Here is a 20,247-nt window from a genome sequence, read left to right on the forward strand (position 1 = left end):
GGTGTTGAAAGCATAAACCTTGGGTGAAATGCCCATGGAGTGAGCACAGACAGAGAGAAAGTTCCAAAGATAGGCGTTTACTACCCACTTTTTCCTTCTCTTCATTTTTTTCTCCTTCAGCAACTATTGTACGTTCTCTGATAGACACAAAGACTACTGATGTGATATGGAAAATTAAGAGAAGTCTTTTCATTCACCGCCTTTCCTACATTTCTAAAGTAAGAATTCTGTGAAAGGCCGATCCACAAGATACTAGAATTGACCACTTACAAACCTAAAATTCGTATGGAACCACAAGAGACCCTGAATAGCCAGAGCAATCTTGAGCAAGAAGAACAAAATGAGAGGCATCACACTTCCTGATTTCCAACTGTATTACAGAGCCACAGAAATCAAAACAGTAGGGTACTGGCATAAAAACAGACACATCGGCCAATGGAACAAAACAGCGCAGATATAAACCCACACGTTTATAGTAAATTGATCTTGAACAAGGGGAGCAAGATCATATGGGGCAAGGAAAGTCTCTTCAATAAATGTTGTGGGGAAAACTGGATACCTACATACAAAAGAAGAAGGTTGTGCCCTTTTCTTACACATACACAGCCATCAGTTCAGAGTGGATTAAGACTTAAGCATACAACTGTAAAACTCCTAGAAGAAAACAGAGAACAAGTGTCTTGGCAATGATTTCTTGGATATGACACTAACAGCACAGGCGGCAAAAGCAAAAACAGACAAATGGGACAACATCAAACAAAAACGCTTCTGCGCAGCAAAGGAAATCATTAGCAAAGTGAAAAGGCAGCCTGTGGAATGGGAGAAAATAGTTCACGAATCATGTGTCTGATAAAGGGTTAGTATCCAAAGTAATAAGGAGCTCACATGACTCAATAGCAACAGCCCCCCAAAACAACCCCTCTGCCACTCAAATCCCCCAAAACAACACCAAAAAATGATTAAAAATGGGCAAAAGACCATTTCTCCAGAGAAGACATACAAACGGCCTACAGGTAAGTGAAAAGATGTTCGACATCAATAATCCTCAGGAAAATGCAAATCAAACGCACGATGAGATGGTACCTCACAACTGTTAGGACAGCCATTCTGAAAAAGTCAAAAGCTAAGTGTTTAGAAGGATGTGGGGAAAAGTGACCCTTATACCTGTCGGTGGAAATGTAAATTGGTAAAGCCATTACGGAAAACACGTATTTATAGAAATACCACATGATCTGGCAATCTCACTTCTGGGTATATACCCAAAATAATTGGAATCAGGATCTCAAAGAGCTATGTGAGTTTCCATGTTTATTGCAGCAGTTATTGTTACAATAACAAAGCCATGGAAACAACCTAATTGTCTATAGACAATAGAATAAAGAAAATGCGTGTATACGTGTAGTGGAATAGACTCAGTTTTAAAAAAAGAAGGAAATCCCGCCATTTGCTACTACATGGATGAACTTGAAAGACGTCATGCTAAAGGAAAGAAACCAGACACAGAAGAACAAATGCTCTATGGTCTTACTTATATCAGAAATCGAAAACAGTGAAACTCAACAGGCAGAGAGTAGTGTTACCAAAAGCTGAGGGTAAGGGGCATCAGGGAGATGTTGGTTAAAGGGTATATGGTTGCATTCATGCAAGATGAAGAAGGTTAGAAATCTGTAGAGCATAGTGCATATAGTTAACAATATTGTGTGCTTAAAAACGTCTTAGAAGAGAAGATCTTAGATTAAATGTTCTTATCAAAAAAGAAAAGAGGGAAGAAACGGATGACAGTCACATCTATGGTATTGTATATGGTGGTGGCTTCATAAGTATATACATACATATCTTCAAACTCATCAAGATGTATACATTAACTATATACGGCTTTTTTGTATGTCAATCATAACTCAAGAAAGTTAACTACTTAGAAAGGAAGGAAGGAAGGAAGGAAGGAAGGAAGGGAGGAAGGAAGGAAGGAAGGAAGAAATTAACTGACTACGCTAGGCCTTGAATTAGTCATAGTGGTTTCACAATAATGGTAACTAAGAATAAGAAATTTCAACTTTCGGGGTAAGGAAATAGAAGTTTTGACAATTTTTAAGAACACTTAACTGCTGTAGCAGATATGAATTAGGAACCACACACTGTGTCATTCAAAACGTATACCATTTTTTTAAATGAAATCTAATTCTGTTTCCATTTTTCCAAATTTCTGGGTGAGAATTAACCTCAGTTTTTATTAGAGCTTGTCTCACACTGGGATTTGTAAAGCAAAATGTCTGGGAAGGTTGCTTTACTGTTCGCTTGAAATGGTTACTCTTGATGTGACTGTGTCATTGTCCAACCCCTCAGCCCCTTTGAAGCCTGGCCGTTTGGGCCCAAGAATGTTTGCTAAGACTGGGAGCTCTTTGGTTCAGGGTGGCCTCACATAGTCATTTAACTCAGAGGTCCTATCTTTCCACCGGGTGCAGTGAGGGAGAGGAGCCCAGATGCCCACTATCTCAGGTCACACAAACCTCCACCCACCTCCTGGTTTTGGATTCTCCCTGCCAGCTGGGCTCCTACTCTTCCCTCCCTGCAAAAGACTTCTTTCTTCTCTTCATGCTCAGATAGGCAGGGCTTTCACATAGTTATCTTTAGGCAACCTCTACTTCTGACCTTGAAAATTCTTTTAAAGCCAAAGAACACAAGGTCCTGGCTACACTTTGAAATAGGGAAGGGAAAAACAAGGGATCGGAATCAGCACAGATCACATTCTTTTCAAATCCTTTTGAGGAGTGAAAACAAAACACCAGTTCATATTTCAATAAGTTGCCCTTCCATGTTATTCAGGGAAGGAAGCGGGGAAACAGAAATATTTCACTTATTTTGGGAGAAGCAAAATGAGCCTGCGGAGTTTCAGTTCAGGTATGTGTGTGTGTGTGTGTGTGTCTGTGTGTGTATATTTTGGGGGCGGAATATATCATATATATCATATATATATATATCTTTTGGGGGGAAAAAGAAAGGAAAAGATAAAGGGGGAGAACAGGCTAGTTATCATTTTGGTAATTTCCATTTTTACATGTACATCTCTATAACCTCACATTATTGGATAAAAACATGCAGAGACTTCTGGTGCTTGGCTCCCATGTCATGATTTTCATGGAAAAATCTACCATCTCCCTGATTTCTTCTTTGGTCCCTATTTGATAATGCCGTTACCGCCCCACACATATATTTTCCCTGTTTGTGCAAGCAAAAATCTGGTCCTAGAAATATGGAATTTTAATCCTAGGATTCAATAAAGAGCCCTAGCATTAAAAGACTTAACTCTTTTTCTGGGAACTGTAAAATGTTGGAAAAATATGTTAATCTCTGGTTCTTACTTCTCCCTTTCCTTATGTAAAAGTGGATCTTGACCTCATAGGAAAGGGATCAGAATTCGTAGTGATAAATTACGAATAAACTGTGTTTATTCTTCTCTCTTTGGAAAACCTAGGATGAAATAAAAAAGCATTCTGGATTAGGGAAAGGATTTCTTAGCCTCCTGGCTGACCTGCCCTCCCATCCTCCCTCTTGTCTTCCCATCTAATCCCTGGGATTGAGAAACCTCTGTTTCTTACCAAATTCTCACATTTGAATTCAGATCTTTTGGGTCATCTTTAAAGATTTCTTCTAAATTTTCCATTTTGAAACACTGTGCCTTGATTCTGAGGAAGGCCAAGGAGAATGGTTTTTCACACTGTTTCCAGTCTTTTTTCAGGAACAGAGAATTAGATTTCATTTTTTTTGGCAATACGACTTCATAGGAAATATTATATTCATGCATCAGGATGCACAGAATATCTAATTATTTCTCTCTTTCTGATGTTAGCAATCATTGGTGTTCAAGACTTAGATACATTATTTCCTTATGAGTTGCAAAATGGGTTTAGATAAAATTAGAAAACATAGAAAAGTCTCTGAGATGTTTAAAATGCTATGCAAATATAAAATTACATCAATATTGAATTTTCCTATGAAGGAGGAGGAGGAGACCCACATAAGAGAGAAGTAAAAAGTAAATAGACAAAATTCCTCCAACCCTTATGGGTTGAGAATTCTTTGATAAAGAGGACAGCAATTGAAAGATAACTGGGCTTCTGAATAAAATGTACACCCATTTCCCTCCTATTCTTTTCTCAACCCCTTTTAAAGGATGCTGAAGACAAGAAGAAACACACAGTAGGGCTGAAAGTGAAAGGGGGTATGAGGTAAGAGTTCTCCACCATTACCCTCCACAGAACATGGATTTTAGCAGTTATGAGAGTACTCTGGGGGGAGTTGGGAAGTCCAATGGGGAAGTTCTGGCCCACTGTTGGGAAAGAATCCAAGAATAGATGCACTGAAAAAGGTAAGAGGAATATTTTTACTTTGCCTTCATCACCATTCCCTAAAGCAGCACATTTTTGGTGGCAGGAGAGACCCCCATGGCCTGCGACTTTTCCCATGGGGGAAAGTGAGAGCATACTGAGTGCCCCATTAAAGTTGGGCTTGGTCATGTGACTTGCTTTAGCCAATAGAATGCAAATGAAAGTTATATACACCGCATTTGAGGCAAAGCTTTTTTTTTTTTTTAAAGTTTATTTACTTTTGAGAGAGAGAGCTGGAGAGTGAGCAGGGGGAGGGGCAGAGAGAGAGGGAGACAGAGAATCCCAGGCAGGCTCTGCTCTGCCAGTGCAGAGCCCGATGTGGGGTTCAAACGCACGAACTGCACCGTGAGATCATGACTTGAGCCCAAATCAGGAGTCCAATGCCCAACTGACTGAGCCCCCCGGGTGCCCCTGAGCCAAAGCTTTCTGACCCATTACTTGATTCAGCTCTTTCTCTTTCCCCTCTTCCATGAGAATAGTTTATCCTCATAACAATACTTTGAGATAGGGTCTGTTATTCCCATTTCTTTGTGAGGAATCCGAAGCAGAGAGTTGAGTCACAGCCCCAGTCATTCAGCTGGTGAGACAGGGATGGAGTCAGAATTTGACTCTAGGTAGTCTGGCCCCAGTGTCTAGATTTTAGCCACTGCACAATACTGCCTGTCACCAACACATTTTCTTACTCCAATCATTTTAGTCTCCTGTGAAGTCCATTTCTGATGGACTTTCTTAAGGACCAAGATAAACATTTCTTGTTTCCTCTCCAAAAATATTTATGCCTAACTAATCAATACTACTTACTTACCTCCGTCTAAACAAAGGCTTCCTAGACCAATGAATGAGTTTTTTCCCTAAGATTTCCTGGAACATAAACTATTTTCAGTTATTCTCTGTTCGACTTTATATGCAATAGCCACAGCTGAACTATCTGCAGATGTTACACATCTGTATTCTTCACATTATTTAAAACAACATAACATTGCATGTAAGCATGTAATTGATATTTGATAAGTGAACGATTGAACAAATGAGAGCTTGACCAGAAACACATTTATTCAACAAGCCTCTTTGATGTCTGTTTCACAGACACAAACGACTCCATTTCTTCTCAACAGAAGTATAGGACAGGGAATCCAACAAAATATGGAGCCTAAATACGGTCTTCAAACATTGCCATGCTCTGCATCTATGGAGGGAAGAGAAACATAGGAAGGTGGTGGGGTTTCCTCAGGAACATTCCCTCAGCTGAGCCTGGGCTAGAACAGGGGTTGGCACACTTTTGCTGTCAAAGGGCGTATGGTAAATATTTTGGATGTCGCAGGCCATGTGGCTTATGCCATAACTATTCAACATATGAAAACAGCTGTAGAAAATAATGCAATGAGCGTGGCTCTGTTCCAATAAAAACTTCATTTACAAAAATAGATGTTGGGCTAGATTTGGCAGGAGAATTAAATAGTTGTCCCTTGGGCTGAAGGGGACGGATTAGCTGTGATGTAAAATGTTGCCTGTCAGTGATAGCTATCCTACAAACAAACACGCAAACAAAACTTATTGACTTTACCGCTAACGGTGTGGCTATCTGAAATTGGAGAGGCCAGTTTTCTCTTTGTGTGAGCATGTGCCACGTGAACTGTCTTGGGTCTAGGAAAAGACTTGCAGAGAATTTTAAATTTAGAAGAAACTTTAGGGAGCATAGCTCATGCGGAATGAGGGTGGTCCTGGCGTGTGACCTCTTACCTGTGCTGCAGGGGATGATGTACTCAGCAATGGCAGACTCATCTGAAAGAATCGTTGGATGAAAGGAGACAAAAAACAAATCTATAAACGGGAGCCCATACTAAGTCTGTTCACTTTACTTTTGGAGACAAGTACATATCAGGATTGTCAAAACTCTACATAAATACACAAGTGTTGAACAGGATAGTTAAAATATCTATATTCGAACATTCACCTGTCATAAACTGCCTTTCCTTGTTACATTATCTTTTTATGTGGATTATGTTCTCTACGTCTCTAAAATATGTGAGAGCAGTGTCCAGATATTATCTTTCTTCTTAAATTTCTAAGTTTCTGACTCAGTAGATAGTGATGAACTCGTTCCACTAATAGTTGCTACAATATGTATCTTAGAGCAAAGAGACAAACAGATGTAGTACTGACCGAATGGACTAAAACTAGGATCTGTTGTAACAACGGATTCTATTTCTTGGCTCTGGGTTGAGACTTATTTAGTTGTTTCAGTTTCTTCTCACTTACCTGACTCATAGTAATCATAGACTTTGACAATCGCTGGCTTGAGGTCCCTTACTGGGATATCTTGCAGAACCGTGAAGGAAAAGCTGAGTGTCTGATTTGTTACCTAAAAGGACAAGTGGGAGTAATGAAGAGTCTAGAAAGTGTCCTTCCCTCTTCCTTGAGTAAATTAGATTCTTTCTTTGCTCTCTGACTCTCATGCACTGGTGTCTTTTAGGTGAGCAAACATTTATGGGTGACAAGATGGGATTTCACATGCAACTTTGGAAACACTTTACTGTGAACAAAATTCCCCAGATTTTCTCCTAAATAGCTGAGGCAATCTACATTCTCTGGTAGGCTTAGCTATGAGATTAACTCTCTGGGCCTATGTGAGTGTTTGCCAAGATGCAGAGACTTGGCTTTGTAACATCTGTAATTATCAAGCTATTCTTTTGGAGTGACTGGATAAGGCATTCCCTTTGCTTTATAGTCAGATTTGAAGATATTCATGAAGTCTACATTTTATTTTATCTTATAGAGGGATGTATCAGGATGTTTACACTATCATTAATCAACCACTATCGTACATTTATTCTTTGGGGGGAGGTCTTTGAAATAACAGGCACAATAACCCTTTTGTTCATTGATGTTCTACTTGCAATTTCATAGACATATTCATTTTCCAATTTGAACATAATTAAAGGGAGCAGAACACTCCGTGGGTCTAAAAGGAGATTTTTATTCTTTTAGAATAAAGGAACTTTCTGGAAAGGTGCAACTAATTACTGCTTACCTCATATCACTTATTTTCTAATGAAGAGACCCACTTGAAAAGACCACCATGATGTATTGTCTCAGCCAAAATGTCAGAGCTCTTACCTGTTCCACATAAATGAGGACATGATTATTGCTGACTTCCGTCCTGCTCACATGACTAGATCTTTCAAGCTGAAGAAAATTAGAAAATTTAAAAAGTTAGCAAATGAGAGAAGATTGTAGTAAGGGACAAATGTCCAAATGATGTCAGGGATAGGATTCTTATAAGTCATTTTCATGATTAAATAGCCAGGGTACATTAAAGATGTAAAACATGGGTGGGGGGGGGGCGGAAATCACATTTGGATACAGGCTTCAGTGTTATCATGTCTTGACCATGAAAAAATCATCTGGCTTTCTGTGATGAGAAGGAAGCCAGTATTTTCAGATCAGGATTTCCATCATGCTTCAATATCCAAGTAACACATTAGACGCTCTGGCATCTTTAATGATTCTAGTTCACATTGCTTCTGTCATTGCCAAATGTTTGAGAGCATATCAGCCAATCTGATACGTAATCAAAGTCTGTCTTTCTTGCATTGTTATAGTAAAATACAGCTTTGTACCCATGTGCTTTAATTCCCTAACTAGACTGCAAATGGCTTAAGGACAGGGACTCCTCTTGGGTTTCTCTGGTATCACACAAGTTCCTCGGCTTAGAGACAAATAAACAATTATTGAATTTAATTTCCTGGGTTTGAGAAAAATATTTTGGGGGCAGGATGATAATGATAAGGCTTTGCTATTGGTATGCTTCTAGTTTGAATATACAGAGCATCCTTTGTATGAAATTTACTAGGCTTAAAATTCACCTACCATTTTTTTTTTTAATTTTTTTTTTCAACGTTTATTTATTTTTGGGACAGAGAGACACACAGCATGAATGGGGGAGGGGCAGAGAGAGAGGGAGACACAGAATCGGAAACAGGCTCCAGGCTCTGAACCATCAGCCCAGAGCCCGACGCGGGGCTCGAACTCACGGACCGTGAGATCGTGACCTGGCTGAAGTCGGACGCTTAACCGACTGCGCCACCCAGGCGCCCTTCACCTACCATTTTTATTGTTGGTTTCAAGGGGATAAAACCAGATACCATCTTCACATCAACAATCACCATATTGGAGACAGGACGGCTCCCTGTGTAACTACAGTGTCAAAGGGAAAAGGAGTAAGGGCTTTGTATGTGAAAGAAAGCCAGAGTCCCTCCTTCAAGACCTACCATAAACCGGCCTATCTTCTTGAAGTTTTCTGTGACATTATGACTCCTAGAAATCTGTGCTCCCCAGACATGTGTGACACTGATGTTTGGAACCCTGAATGTATATCAGATCTACCGTTTACTAAAATCATAGATGTTTAAGCCCCAGACCCAAACTATCAAATCCGAATCTTTGGGACTGGAGCTTAGTAGTTTGCATTTGTTAACACATGATAGTTTTTGGACACTTCGTCTATATGTTTGTTATTTAGTAGGTATTACTTTAATATTTTTAATTAACTTGAATGTAGCATGTCTCCCAGAGAGGCTCCAAAGGGTTGTAAGATCGGATAGACTTTCATACTTTTATGCAAATAAGATTTGTTTTACAATATCAATATCATTAGTATTAGTTACATAGTATTCTAGTGCTGCTCTGTTTTCTTAGGATTCCTATAAGTTTTTGATGGGTTATTATAGGGCAATTTCTATATCTTATATGTAATTTATACTTCTCTTTAATATTAGCATTTGCTATTTATCTGATTAGAAAAATAATAAAATAGAATATAATTATTCAGAAGAGGTAAAGAAGACTTACTTCAACCTAAAGTACAAATCTTTGTGGAAAATAATTTACTCTTCAGTGATGCGTTGAACAAAAATTAGCGTAAAAGTAGGGAACTTTTAACATTCGAATAGTCCACACTTTTTATTTGACAGTTTAAGACCAGACTTTGCTTTTAAAGGCTTTGGAAGTATTACTGAAACTTTAAGACAAAAAAAGTTACTAAATAAAAGAATCACTTCATGATGATAGAAGTCTAACTTCATTAGTAGATATAACAGTTTTAAATTATACCCACTTACTAGCATAGCTTCAAAATATATTATTAAATACTGATGGTTCCAAGTAGCTTTTAGACTCAGGATCGCGTGTTTCAGCCACAAGTCTTACCTGACACTCAGTGAGATCTGGAAGCTGGTGTGAGCTTTGGGTCCATCACAAGTTTGGGGTACAGTCTGCACCTTCAGAGTAAATGCGGAGTCCTCCTTCTCTGGAAGAATATTGTATTTCATGGATGTCTGTGGAAGGGCAATGCACCATCAGTTTCTCTGTTTGCCTGGAGCGCCTCACTTTTTCATCATTTCGCGCCTCCAGATTTGCCCTTTCCATGCTCAGAAACGAGAGACCAGGACTCCTCTTTCATTCGGTAAGGTTAAAATTTCCAACATAACTTGAGTCTCACCTGAAGATACACACATCTGTCTCCAGTCACCGTTATGGCATATTCCCCGGGCAGCTCTGGCAATGAGACCTGATGCAGTAACAGGAAGTTGGTTTTGTCCACTTGGAAATTCGTGAAAAATGTCTGTGAATTCCGAATGGTCACCCGTGCAGCTTTCTCAGTCCTGGTGAATGTGGCTGCTCCATATCTGGACAAGGCATGGAGAGCCACCACCGTGTCCTGGAAGAGAGGAGTGGAGAACCCACCCCCAAAGAGTAAGTTTTTGGTAGCAGGGACTGCCCCCAAAGTCTGTGTGGGTTACCACAAGGGGATGATGGCTTTCCCCCCCTGAAGTTTACATATGCTAATTGCGTTTCCTTTTTCTTTGCCTTTTAGGCACCATCAAAGTTATGCTACAGTTTCCGCAAGTGAAATAAAAGACTTCTGATGCCAATTAGCCTGGCAATTTGTTTTCACTTATATTAGTTTTGTCCTAAGGGACTATTCCCCTGCGTCCAGAGATTACGGCCTACCCTTTCTCATCAATGGTGCCCCTGGCTATAGCTGTCCAAGATTGGGTCTAAAACTGACAAGTTAGGAAAAAGGGTGAATGGTGTTCATTTAGGTAGAAGAGTGACGGAAATTGGCTGCGAGTAGTGATATGAGACCATGGCACTTTCCCAAGTTTCTTTCCCACTTTTATATAGCGTATTTTCATTTCCCACACCTAATTTCTCTGAAAAATAAAAGTCCCACTATGTACATCCTAAATATTGAAAGAGCTTTGTAGGAGGGAAAACCCAGATTCTCTGGATATTTAACACAATCACTCATATCCTCAGTAAAATAGTTCCAGAATTGTGGTAGGAAAAAAAGAAAATTCCAAGAACTTCAGCTTTGAAAACAAAAATTGGTTTAGAGGAGAACAAATTTCTCAGGGCGGGCAGAAAGGCGTGGAGAGGCTGGATAGAACTTCTCAATCATTCTGTGAAGACCAAAGTGAACTCTACTTGGTCACTTCCCTTTTATTTTCTTTTTAATTTTTAATGTTTATTTTTGAAAGAGAGAGAGAGAGAGAGAGAGAGAGAGAATGAGCAGGGGAGAGGCAGAGAGAGAAGGGGACAGAGGATCCAAAGCAGGCCCTGTGCTGACTGACGGCAGAGAGCCTGATGTGGGGCTCGAACTCATGAACTGCAAGATCATGATCTGAGCTAAAGTCAGACACTCAACCTACTGAGCCGTCCAGGTGCCTCGGTCACTTTCCTTTTAATCATACAATTTTCTGGTTCACCTTAGAGGGTTTCTTGTTGGAAGAATCCTACAGGAGCCAAGAACACTGTTTCTTATCCAGTGGTGATTCTACCTTATCTCGACTGAGAGTAGGTGGGGTGCTATGGGCCATCTAGTGGGGAGAGGACACGGGTGCTGCCAAACATCTTCGGTGCCCAGGACAGCCCCTCACAACAGTGTTCTTGGCTTCCCCAAGTATCTTCCCCAAAATGTCAGGAGCACCGATATTCAAAAACCCGAGTCTAGAGTGTGGCCAGCGACCCATGTGTGTAAGCTTTAGAGAGGGCTGATGTTCATGGTCAGTAGCCACACGGATAGGGTGTCAACATAGCACTTGGGAAAAGCGTTTTGGGGGAATGTCTCAGGTCTGTTTCCTTCAGATTCCCACTGTCCTCAAATATCCCTAAAGAACCCTCCTCATGATTTAATGGTCTCTTCTCTTTTCCTCGTAACTGTTCTGTTTTCAAGCTTCCCATCTGCCAAGTGAATCTGGAAGAGAAGACTATTTGGGAACCACAGACCTGGGTGGAGGAGAAGCCCCCGTGGGCATTCTGTTGCTTTAGGATCCAGCTCACGATGCCCGCGGCCGAAGTCAGGTCCTCGGAGGTCGGGCCGGGCTGGGCCGTGAGGTGAGCGAGGAGCACGTAGGACGTCATCTCCACCTCAGCTGAGGGAGCCTGGGGCTGATAAAGAGGCCCCACTGGTGCCCTGGGTTTCTCAGGTCGCTCCCAGTGGACTGAGTTGCCTTAAGGGTAAGAAAAAGGATGATGGTTCGCAGATGATACATGAAAACACATTTGTATCATGTGTAGCTGAAAATAATACAGGGATGGAGTAAGGTCCTCTCTTCCATAAGCCCCACAAATTCCCTGAGTCACGTTTGCATACTAAGCTTGGTTTAGTCCTTGGGGCTAAGTTGAAGAATGTTGTTGGAGGCCGAAGCACGGAACATCCTTTGCAGTGTCTTAAATGTTATTTTTTTATTAATTTTTTAATGTTTATTTTTGAGAGAGAGAGAGAGGCAGAGAACGACGGAGACACCGAACCCGAAGCAGGCTCCAGGCTCTGAGCTGTCAGCACAGAGCCCGACGTGGGGCTTGAACTCACAAACTGTGAGATCATGTCCTGAGCTGAAGTCGGACGCTGAACCGACCGAGCCACCCAGGCACCCAAGAGAGTTCCCTTATTGCTTGAGATATTTCGTGGAAACTGGAGGATAAATTGGAATATAAAACCCACGCATTGATCCCAGAGGACTTTTTGTGATCATCTCTTTGCACATAGAGATAAAAACACTGTGAAAATGTTATTGCACTTCCCTCAGTATGGCTTTTTGGTTGTGCCTCTTTTCATTCGAGTATAATTTCATTCAAGCAGGCAGATACCATGGGAAATATATATAAATTTAAAAAATATATATATGTCGCAGTGAGGAATAAACTTCCACAATTTACCTGCAGCACTGTCTATTATGTGACACACTGTATAACATATGACATCGCAGAGACGACATTTTTATGAGAGGTACTCTGATTTCATAACACCTGAGTTGGATAAGGAGACTTATTACTTTCAGCAGGAACACAATTGTCTTTTTGCACTGTCAGGGGAAGAGGAGGGGGACAATTTTTGACCATTCGCTCTCACCTTCTTTCACAGCTTCCTCCCTAAGAGAGTCCAGTATTTCTCTCTTCTTGTCTTGCTTTCCCACCAGGGCAAAAGCGTAGGCCAACAACGCCTTGGTGTAGCTATGGCTCCCATGGGTCCCCTCCTTTGCCGTGTTCCAGGCAGACTCCAGGCAGAAGAGGGCATTGCGAATAACCGGGTGCTGCAAAGACCAGGAGGTAATGATGTCAAGCTAGGGCAAGTCGCAGATGGAGCGGGCCCTGGGTTGGACATCACATGACAGATGTCATTCACGGCTGTTAGCCAGCCAGGTAGACAGCCGGATATCCACGATTTTGAAGTTGAAAAAGTGTTTTAAATCTCTTAGCTTTATACTTAAGTCTTAAAAGAGTAAGTCTACAGGGGCGCCTGGGTGGCGCAGTCGGTTAAGCGTCCGACTTCAGCCAGGTCACGATCTCGCGGTCTGTGAGTTCGAGCCCCGCGTCAGGCTCTGGGCTGACGGCTCGGAGCCTGGAGCCTGTTTCTGATTCTGTGTCTCCCTCTCTCTCTGCCCCTCCCCCATTCATGCTCTGTCTCTCTCTGTCCCAAAAATAAATAAAAACGTTGAAAAAAAAAAAAAAAGAGTAAGTCTACAGAACCTGAGTGTTTAGGATGAGTTTTGTACATAGCCTGAGGGCGTTGCTAGGCAAGTATAAGTTCCCTTTGCTGGATTAACCACAGAGCTCTGCGAGCTGAGAAATGCCTCCGCATTGAGCGAAGACTTGGCTTTTTGTAAGGCGTGTTCAGACATCAGGGTTGTAGTTTTCATGGTAGGAAGTGGAAGTGAGGTGAATCTTACAGTAGCAGGGAGAGGAATTTCCAGAAGAGCAATAGTGACATAGGCAGAGAGAGTCACTTCATCTTCTACTCCTCCCTGTGAAAAGAGGAAGAGAGAGAGAGAGAGAGAGAATTTTTATTAATCCTACTTTAAGATGTTAGTATATTCTTTTCTGCTGTTTCATGGAGACTCTCCTCAGTATCTGTCTCTATCAAGCAAATTAACAGCCTCATGCAAAGTGCCGTTTCTTTCTTCTCAGGTTTCACATCTTCAGGTTTAACATTCCTTCCCTGATGCCCTCTCACAAAATACTGGACTTCATCTTTTCAACCCCCCTGTGCCTTTTTTCCTCCCATCACCTTTGGAGGAATGTTAGCATGTGTGTATCATCGTGAGGTTCGGGATAAGTACTCAGAACACCTCACCTTAATGGCATTGTTGAACAGAGACCCAGAGCTCCTGAAACAGCCGTCTTCCTTCTGCCTTTGGGAGAGCCAGCTGAGGGCTTGGGTGATGTGTGCTTCTTCGATAAAGATGTAGGTTCGAGCCTGGGAAAAAGTCTTCAGTACAAAGGCTGTGAGCCTGAGGAGTCAATGAACTATTACTGAGAGTCTGGAGACTTCGTCTGTTAACGATACTCTTTTTGTTTCGTCGCAACCTGTTGTTGAATGCATTACCAACTGGTCCTGACTTCCTAAAGCATTTCTGTGTCACTTCAGAGATTCAGGTGTCTCCTAGTGTTCTTGGGTAGTTGAGATATTTGCTCTCACATTCTGGACTTTCTGTACTTATTTCTTCTTACAGATTTCCATTTTTAAAGTTATTTACTTATTTTGAGAGACAGAGAGAGAGAGAGAGTGCTTGAGCAGGGGAGGGGCAGAGAGAGAGGGAGAGAGAGAATTCTAAGCGGGCTTGGTGCTGACAGTTCTGTGCTGATGCGGGGCTTGAACTCACAAACCATGAGATCTTGACCTGAGCCGAAATCCAGAGTCGGATGCTTAACCGACTGAGCTACCCAGGCTCTTTTCACAGATTTCTTACCTCCTCTTATGCAGCTCATAGTCTAATGAACTGCTTTTAATGTCCTGCCTCAATAAATATTTCACCTCACCCAGCTTCTCCACCACTTTCTGGGTCAGTGATTTCCTCTCGTTTTCTTTTGTGGTCGGACTTCTTCAAGATGGATGAATAGAAAAATAAATAGACGAGTGGATGGACAGACAGGTAGATAGATGGAGGGACAGATGGAAGATAGATGGATGGGCTGACCACGATGGATGGATAAACAGAGAGACAGACAGACAGAGAGAATCATTTAGTAAAAGTTAGTAAAGGACACTCTGTGAGGAATGGCTACTGTTCTTCTTGCCTGTCTCTAGTGTCTCTCGGTGCTAAGCAACAACTCAAGAGGGAAAACCACAAACTTACAATGGTCTCTTAGCAACACGAGAAAGAAAAGACGCTTGGTATATTAGATATAAAAAAGAATCAAGTTCCAAGTGTTCTCATTTCTGCCACCTAGGAGCCGTTTATACCAGAGACATTTATTTATCCATGGTGTATAGCATTTCCTCCTCTGTAAAATGAAGCGGCTCTCACTTCACAGGGTAGTTGTAAGAATTAAATAGGCTAATACATGTACATGCTGTGAGCTCATCGTTGAGACTCAGATTTTCTTCTCTTACCAAGTGTTGCCCTGGCTCCTGCCATATTGCTGTCCAAAGGGGCTGTAGGAACCATCTTGGTGTTTGTAGTTCAGCTGTCTCTGGTAACCTGGAATGAAAGGTTCAGTTAGTTCAAGAATATTATAGAAAGGCAAGCCACCCATATGTGCAGGTTGGTCAGAAGCCCCAGACATTGTACGGTCTCTTGTGCATAGGATCTGTCATGGTGATATGGATATGTCACAACACAACATCCTATCAAATGTTGGGAAAGTTGTCATTTCCCCCCAAATCACCATCATTAGCTTAATATCTGGTAATATGATTCAAGTTTAATCGGGAAAAATCTCCTTAAAGTAACAAAGTAAACTCGTCTTTGTCTTACCACTGATAAGATAGCTGAGGGCCTTGGACTTGATCTCTGTGGTCAACTGTTGGGTTTCATTCAGATAGTTCAAAACATAGATGTTCGGAGCAAATAGGGCCATGTTTTGTTCTCCACAGCCATAGGGCATCTGGAGGAGATTCTGTATATTTTGCATAGCAGAACCTAATATGTCACCTGGGGGATGTGAAAGATGAGGTGTCAGAGTAATTTCAGCTCGTAAGTAGCTCACACTATTAAAGACAAGTGATTTTCCTATTTAGAATTATAGATACCATCATTTAGGCAAGGGAAAAGTTCTATTTAGAGAGTGAGACTTCCAGAATCCCAATAGAAATAGGTACTATCGATAAGTTAAGATTTCAAACACATAGATAGATAGATTAAAAAAAAAAATGTATTATGGCTGCTCTTTTGTCTCAAGTTTTCTGGGTGCAAGTTGACTCACCCAAAACTGAAAAGGAGGCTCTGGCCGATTCTTTGACCACGTTAGGTGGGAGCTTCAGAGATAACTGCTCAGATATTTCAGTGCCTTTGGAAACAGACAATCCATATCAAAAGACGGCATCTCTTATCGCAGTATGATGTAGTGGTTAGGAGGGGGTCAGAGCCATCCTGCTTGGATATGGTACCAGCCCTGCCACTTACTAGCTACAAACCTTGGACAAATTCCTTAACCTCTTCATCGTCTAACTTGCTCGTATGACGACTCAAGGAAGAATGCATGTGAAACACGTGTGCATTAGAACAGCCTCTGCAACATGTCGAATCTCCATACACATGAGCAGTTATTATGGTTGTTATTATTATATTCAGTGTTATTATGTCTCCTTCAGGGACTCGGGGTCCAAGGGATAAGGACTGTGGCTTATGGTGAGATCACCTTTAATAGTCCAGCTCTTCTTGGTGCTGTATGACTACCAGAGTCCTTTCCCCTCTCACTTTGCTATGTTTTGTGTTGCCGTGCATAGTGGCTCTCTCAAAGGAGCCTGGGAACTGGTGAGGGTGTACAGTTCTTTGATTTAATGGCACAATTCTCTGCTTTTATTGTTCTCTGAGTTTATATTTTAAAATGGTCCTTCTCAAGTGACAAGAAAAGCGTCATATACACATATACACATATGACGTAGCGCTAATACTAATGTGGTAATGTAATTTGCAAGGTACAGGTGTTTCTCAGTGATATGACAAATTCCCGATGTAAAACGGGTTTTCTTTTTGCCATGAAAAACATTTTTTTTTTTTAGTAAGATGAGTACAAAGTGCCACATATTTCATCGTCAACTATTTTAGGGAATATTATTGTCATTCAAACTTATCATGACTTTGCTCCCTTTCTACCTAAACTATGACACTCTAAGCTACTATGTCCTGACTGGTTCACGGTCAGTCCCTGGGCTACGGAGGTAAAGGCTAAATGTGAACTGAGTTTGCATTGTAATTTGACATACATATCCCTGTGAGGCATTATTCTCACCATGATTATGAAGATTGACTGTTACCTGAAGCACAGATCATAAAGTTGAAAGTCTCTTCTTGCTCGATACCTTCAGGCTGGAGTAAAAAACAAAAAAAGGAGAAAATGGATAAATATCCAGGTTTTTGAGGGACAACCGTAGATTCATTGCATTGCAGGCTGGAATTTACACTAAACTATCTTCACATCCCACTTATGATCAAATTGCTATAAATCCGTACAATTTGAAAAACCGGGGAATCTGCAGAGGAGGAAAGGAGGGATAATAAGGAAAGAGAATCAAAGGTACAAGGGGTGAGAAATAAGCGAATCTTAGAAGAGAGGTAGAGATCAGGAAAAGAGAACAGTTCTAAATTAATCTATGAAAAAAGTATTTACAATAAGCTAACAAGGTTAGTTAGCAAAGTTGACTATAACACTTTTTTTTCATATTCTATTTTATTTTAGAGAGTGAGCAGGGGCGAGGGGCAGAGGAAGAGAGAGAGGAGAGTCTTAGGCGGGCTCCACATTGTGGAGCCTGACACAGGGCTCGATCCCACGGCCGTGAGATCGTGACGTGAACGAAAATCAAGAGTCGGGTGCCTAACCGACTCCTGTAAACTTTTAGGACAGGAAATTCCGTTAGTCTTCCCAGGGGGATTGTGTGAGTATGGTACAATTCTCCTTTATTATCTCAAGAATATGGCCATATTTTTTCATTGTTATTATTGCTAGGGTCTCAGAAAAATATGTCAAAGTGGTCCGGACCGATCTACCTCCACCAACAGGGTTTTGATGACCGTGTCTTTTCTCCCCATCTCAGGGACCTCAGCAATCTCATTTCCACACAGCTCGAGGGACGGCACTGCCTCTGCACTCACCGAGAAGTTCACACTCCCTGGAACAGAAAAACGTAGAAAAACATGCGTGTTCACCTTGACAGCAGTCCATGCCATCCCTTATAGCTGAAAATGTGTGCTTGTCAAATGGTCTACCACTGAGCTATTACCCCCGGAAAATGACTCTGTGCTCTGTCATCATCTTGAAGGGCTGCCCTTTCACCTTACTGTTGGCCGGAAGTGGGAAATAAAGCTGAAAAAAAACTCAAGGCTCATGTCCACTGTGCCCAAGCCACAATGATCATGGGACCCAGGTGCAGTGGGAGTACTGGGAGGCCGCTGGGGGTAGAAAGCAAAAGAAATGACAAACTAACCTTACGGAATTATATTTGCAGAAAGCAGAAAGGAGAACGTGATGTACGTAGGGTCCAGATACCTACGACGCTTGTTGATCGGAGAACGTGTTGGGGGAACGTCACTCACCCAGTGTTTTGGGAGTTATCGTCCAAGACAGGGTTCGCCTCTCATTTACACAGATGCAATGAGATTCCTCTCCCTTTTCATTCTGGGATTGTAGGAAGGCTGGGGAAGCTTGCAGTTGCACACTGACCTATCATTTGCAAGCGAGGCATAGAAACAAATGGTCAGAATATGGAGAGACAATGAATGCACAGAACTGGGACCACGTATGAGATGCTGCACTAGACTGGGACTGGGAGGAAAAATTATGTCACGTAAGTCCACGCATGCTTTGAGGAGTTTAAGAATGGCAGTGATACAAAGCAAGAATGATTCCTTACTAGGAGGATCGGGCCTTTGCATTAGGGTGGATTGGAGAAATTTGCAGGTATAGCAACAGTGGAGGGGAGGGGAAAACCACAATGGAAGATTGCCCATGGGAGCATTACCTACTGGTTCTACCCGTTGGTTCCTACCTCCCGTGTAGATTTTCTTCCTGACTTCTTTCTTCCCTTCTTCCCACTTCCCTCAACAAATATCACCTGTCTACTATATACAAGACAGAGCAAATTAAGAGCTTCCGGACCTTGAGGATATTGTGTTACAAAGGGGATAATCGATATACAAAACCGTGACGAAATTTACAAAGAAATACATGCTGTAGAAGTTACAAGCACATTGTGGGAGTTTAGAGATAAGAACCTGAAGGATGACACTCATGGAATTAAGAAAATGGGCTTTTTTTTCCGTCAGCATCAAGAAGTTTCCTGGCAAAAAGCCTATCCTGTGTTAAAGGATTCGGCCAGATTCGGGCAATTTTCTTTTTAAAAGTATGTGGTTTGGAGATCCTGTACCAGTAGCCCAAAGGTCATTGTGTTATCTTCCTGATCAGGTCCTGCCCTGCTTAGCACTATTTATTTAAAGTTCTAGGGCAGAATTCCCAGTGTTATCCACAGTCTTGGGAACGGAATCGGGAGCTGACCGACCGAAGTCTTTGATTCTATCCCCCCTTTCAATTCACCCTCATTTTCCTTACCCGGATGCATTTGGGAAGGTAGGTTAGGACAGTGGCCTTGAGCGTGAAGGTCTCTCCGCGGATCACAGAGTAGGGCATTGTGAGCTCCACAAAGAAGGGCTGGAAGGCGCGGAGGGAGGCGGGAAGCGAGAGACCAAGCCCAGTGTCATTGGACAGACAGAGGGCCCCTGCCTTCCATTCCGTGATGGTGTCAGGGACTGTTACTCCCACTTCAGCCACACCTGATGCGCTGGGGAGGATAGAAATGTGAAGAACAGAAAGTAAGCAGGTGAAACATCTTTTCTCAAGCGAGAATCAATATGTCCACACGAGTACACCAGATTATGTATCGGGAAACTGAGTTGGGAAAATAATAGGTACTCAACGGTGCCTCTTTCCCTCATCAACATGTGTGTACCTTAAAAGAAAAATACTTTCATGTGGTTCAGTTTGGTCCATAGATGTCCCTCACTGTTGTACAATCCCATAAACAAGCATATTTAAGAATCACGATCTAACAAACAGACCATTACATTTACGTAGCCTGATTTGTTTATGCGCGCGTTCCAATCTCGTTTACGGAAGGCTCCCCCCATAGCATTAGGCAGTCTAGCATTTGGATATTTTTAGCACCCATGTCTTGTTTCTGGCGGTCTCAGGAACAGTTATTCCAGAACTGCTCATCTCTGAGAAAATTTTACCTATATAGTAAAATATATTTTTATATTATATTTGAAACCTCTATAATAAAACCTCTATAATAAAAGCATTTTCTTAGACCTATCCCGAAAGGATGGGAGGTTAAGATGATCATTTAGAATTTCTCAGAAAG

The 20,247-nt window shown here is 41.7% G+C and overlaps 1 protein-coding gene and 1 long non-coding RNA gene across 4 annotated transcripts in view; one reads left to right on the forward strand and one right to left on the reverse strand.

Moving 5' to 3' along the window:
* Positions 1–586: 586 nt before the first annotated feature.
* Positions 587–20,187, forward strand: LOC128316346 (uncharacterized). 2 transcript variants are annotated; one of them, XR_008300097.1, is made up of 5 exons: positions 587–1,013; positions 4,171–4,226; positions 9,798–10,139; positions 10,261–12,998; positions 17,571–20,187. It is a non-coding gene; the product is annotated as an uncharacterized LOC128316346 (long non-coding RNA). The 2 variants fall into 2 exon arrangements; XR_008300098.1 differs by having other exon boundaries at positions 9,798–12,998.
* Positions 5,419–20,247, reverse strand: part of LOC106965315 (PZP alpha-2-macroglobulin like) — a 47,399-nt gene continuing 32,570 nt past the window's right edge. The window contains exons 19-36 of one of the 2 annotated variants that reach the window (XM_015061323.3): positions 19,437–19,665; positions 18,425–18,551; positions 17,879–18,000; positions 17,149–17,200; positions 16,095–16,178; positions 15,647–15,823; positions 15,283–15,370; positions 14,023–14,179; positions 13,619–13,693; positions 12,802–12,982; positions 11,676–11,899; positions 9,886–10,104; positions 9,594–9,721; positions 8,492–8,582; positions 7,503–7,571; positions 6,645–6,747; positions 6,126–6,167; positions 5,419–5,571 (exon numbers count right to left, since the gene is read on the reverse strand). In XM_015061323.3, the coding sequence (XP_014916809.3) occupies positions 5,549–5,571; positions 6,126–6,167; positions 6,645–6,747; positions 7,503–7,571; positions 8,492–8,582; positions 9,594–9,721; positions 9,886–10,104; positions 11,676–11,899; positions 12,802–12,982; positions 13,619–13,693; positions 14,023–14,179; positions 15,283–15,370; positions 15,647–15,823; positions 16,095–16,178; positions 17,149–17,200; positions 17,879–18,000; positions 18,425–18,551; positions 19,437–19,665 (2,191 nt within the window). In that variant the 3' untranslated portion in view covers positions 5,419–5,548. Of the gene's footprint in view, positions 5,572–6,125; positions 6,168–6,644; positions 6,748–7,502; positions 7,572–8,491; positions 8,583–9,593; positions 9,722–9,885; positions 10,105–11,675; positions 11,900–12,801; positions 12,983–13,618; positions 13,694–14,022; positions 14,180–15,282; positions 15,371–15,646; positions 15,824–16,094; positions 16,179–17,148; positions 17,201–17,878; positions 18,001–18,424; positions 18,552–19,436; positions 19,666–20,247 lie in introns of those variants that run through there. The other variant, XM_053225802.1, reaches the window with a different exon arrangement.

The sequence above is a fragment of the Acinonyx jubatus genome, chromosome B4 (genome assembly GCF_027475565.1).
Source record: "Acinonyx jubatus isolate Ajub_Pintada_27869175 chromosome B4, VMU_Ajub_asm_v1.0, whole genome shotgun sequence".
In the NCBI taxonomy this organism is placed as follows: Eukaryota; Metazoa; Chordata; class Mammalia; order Carnivora; family Felidae; genus Acinonyx; species Acinonyx jubatus.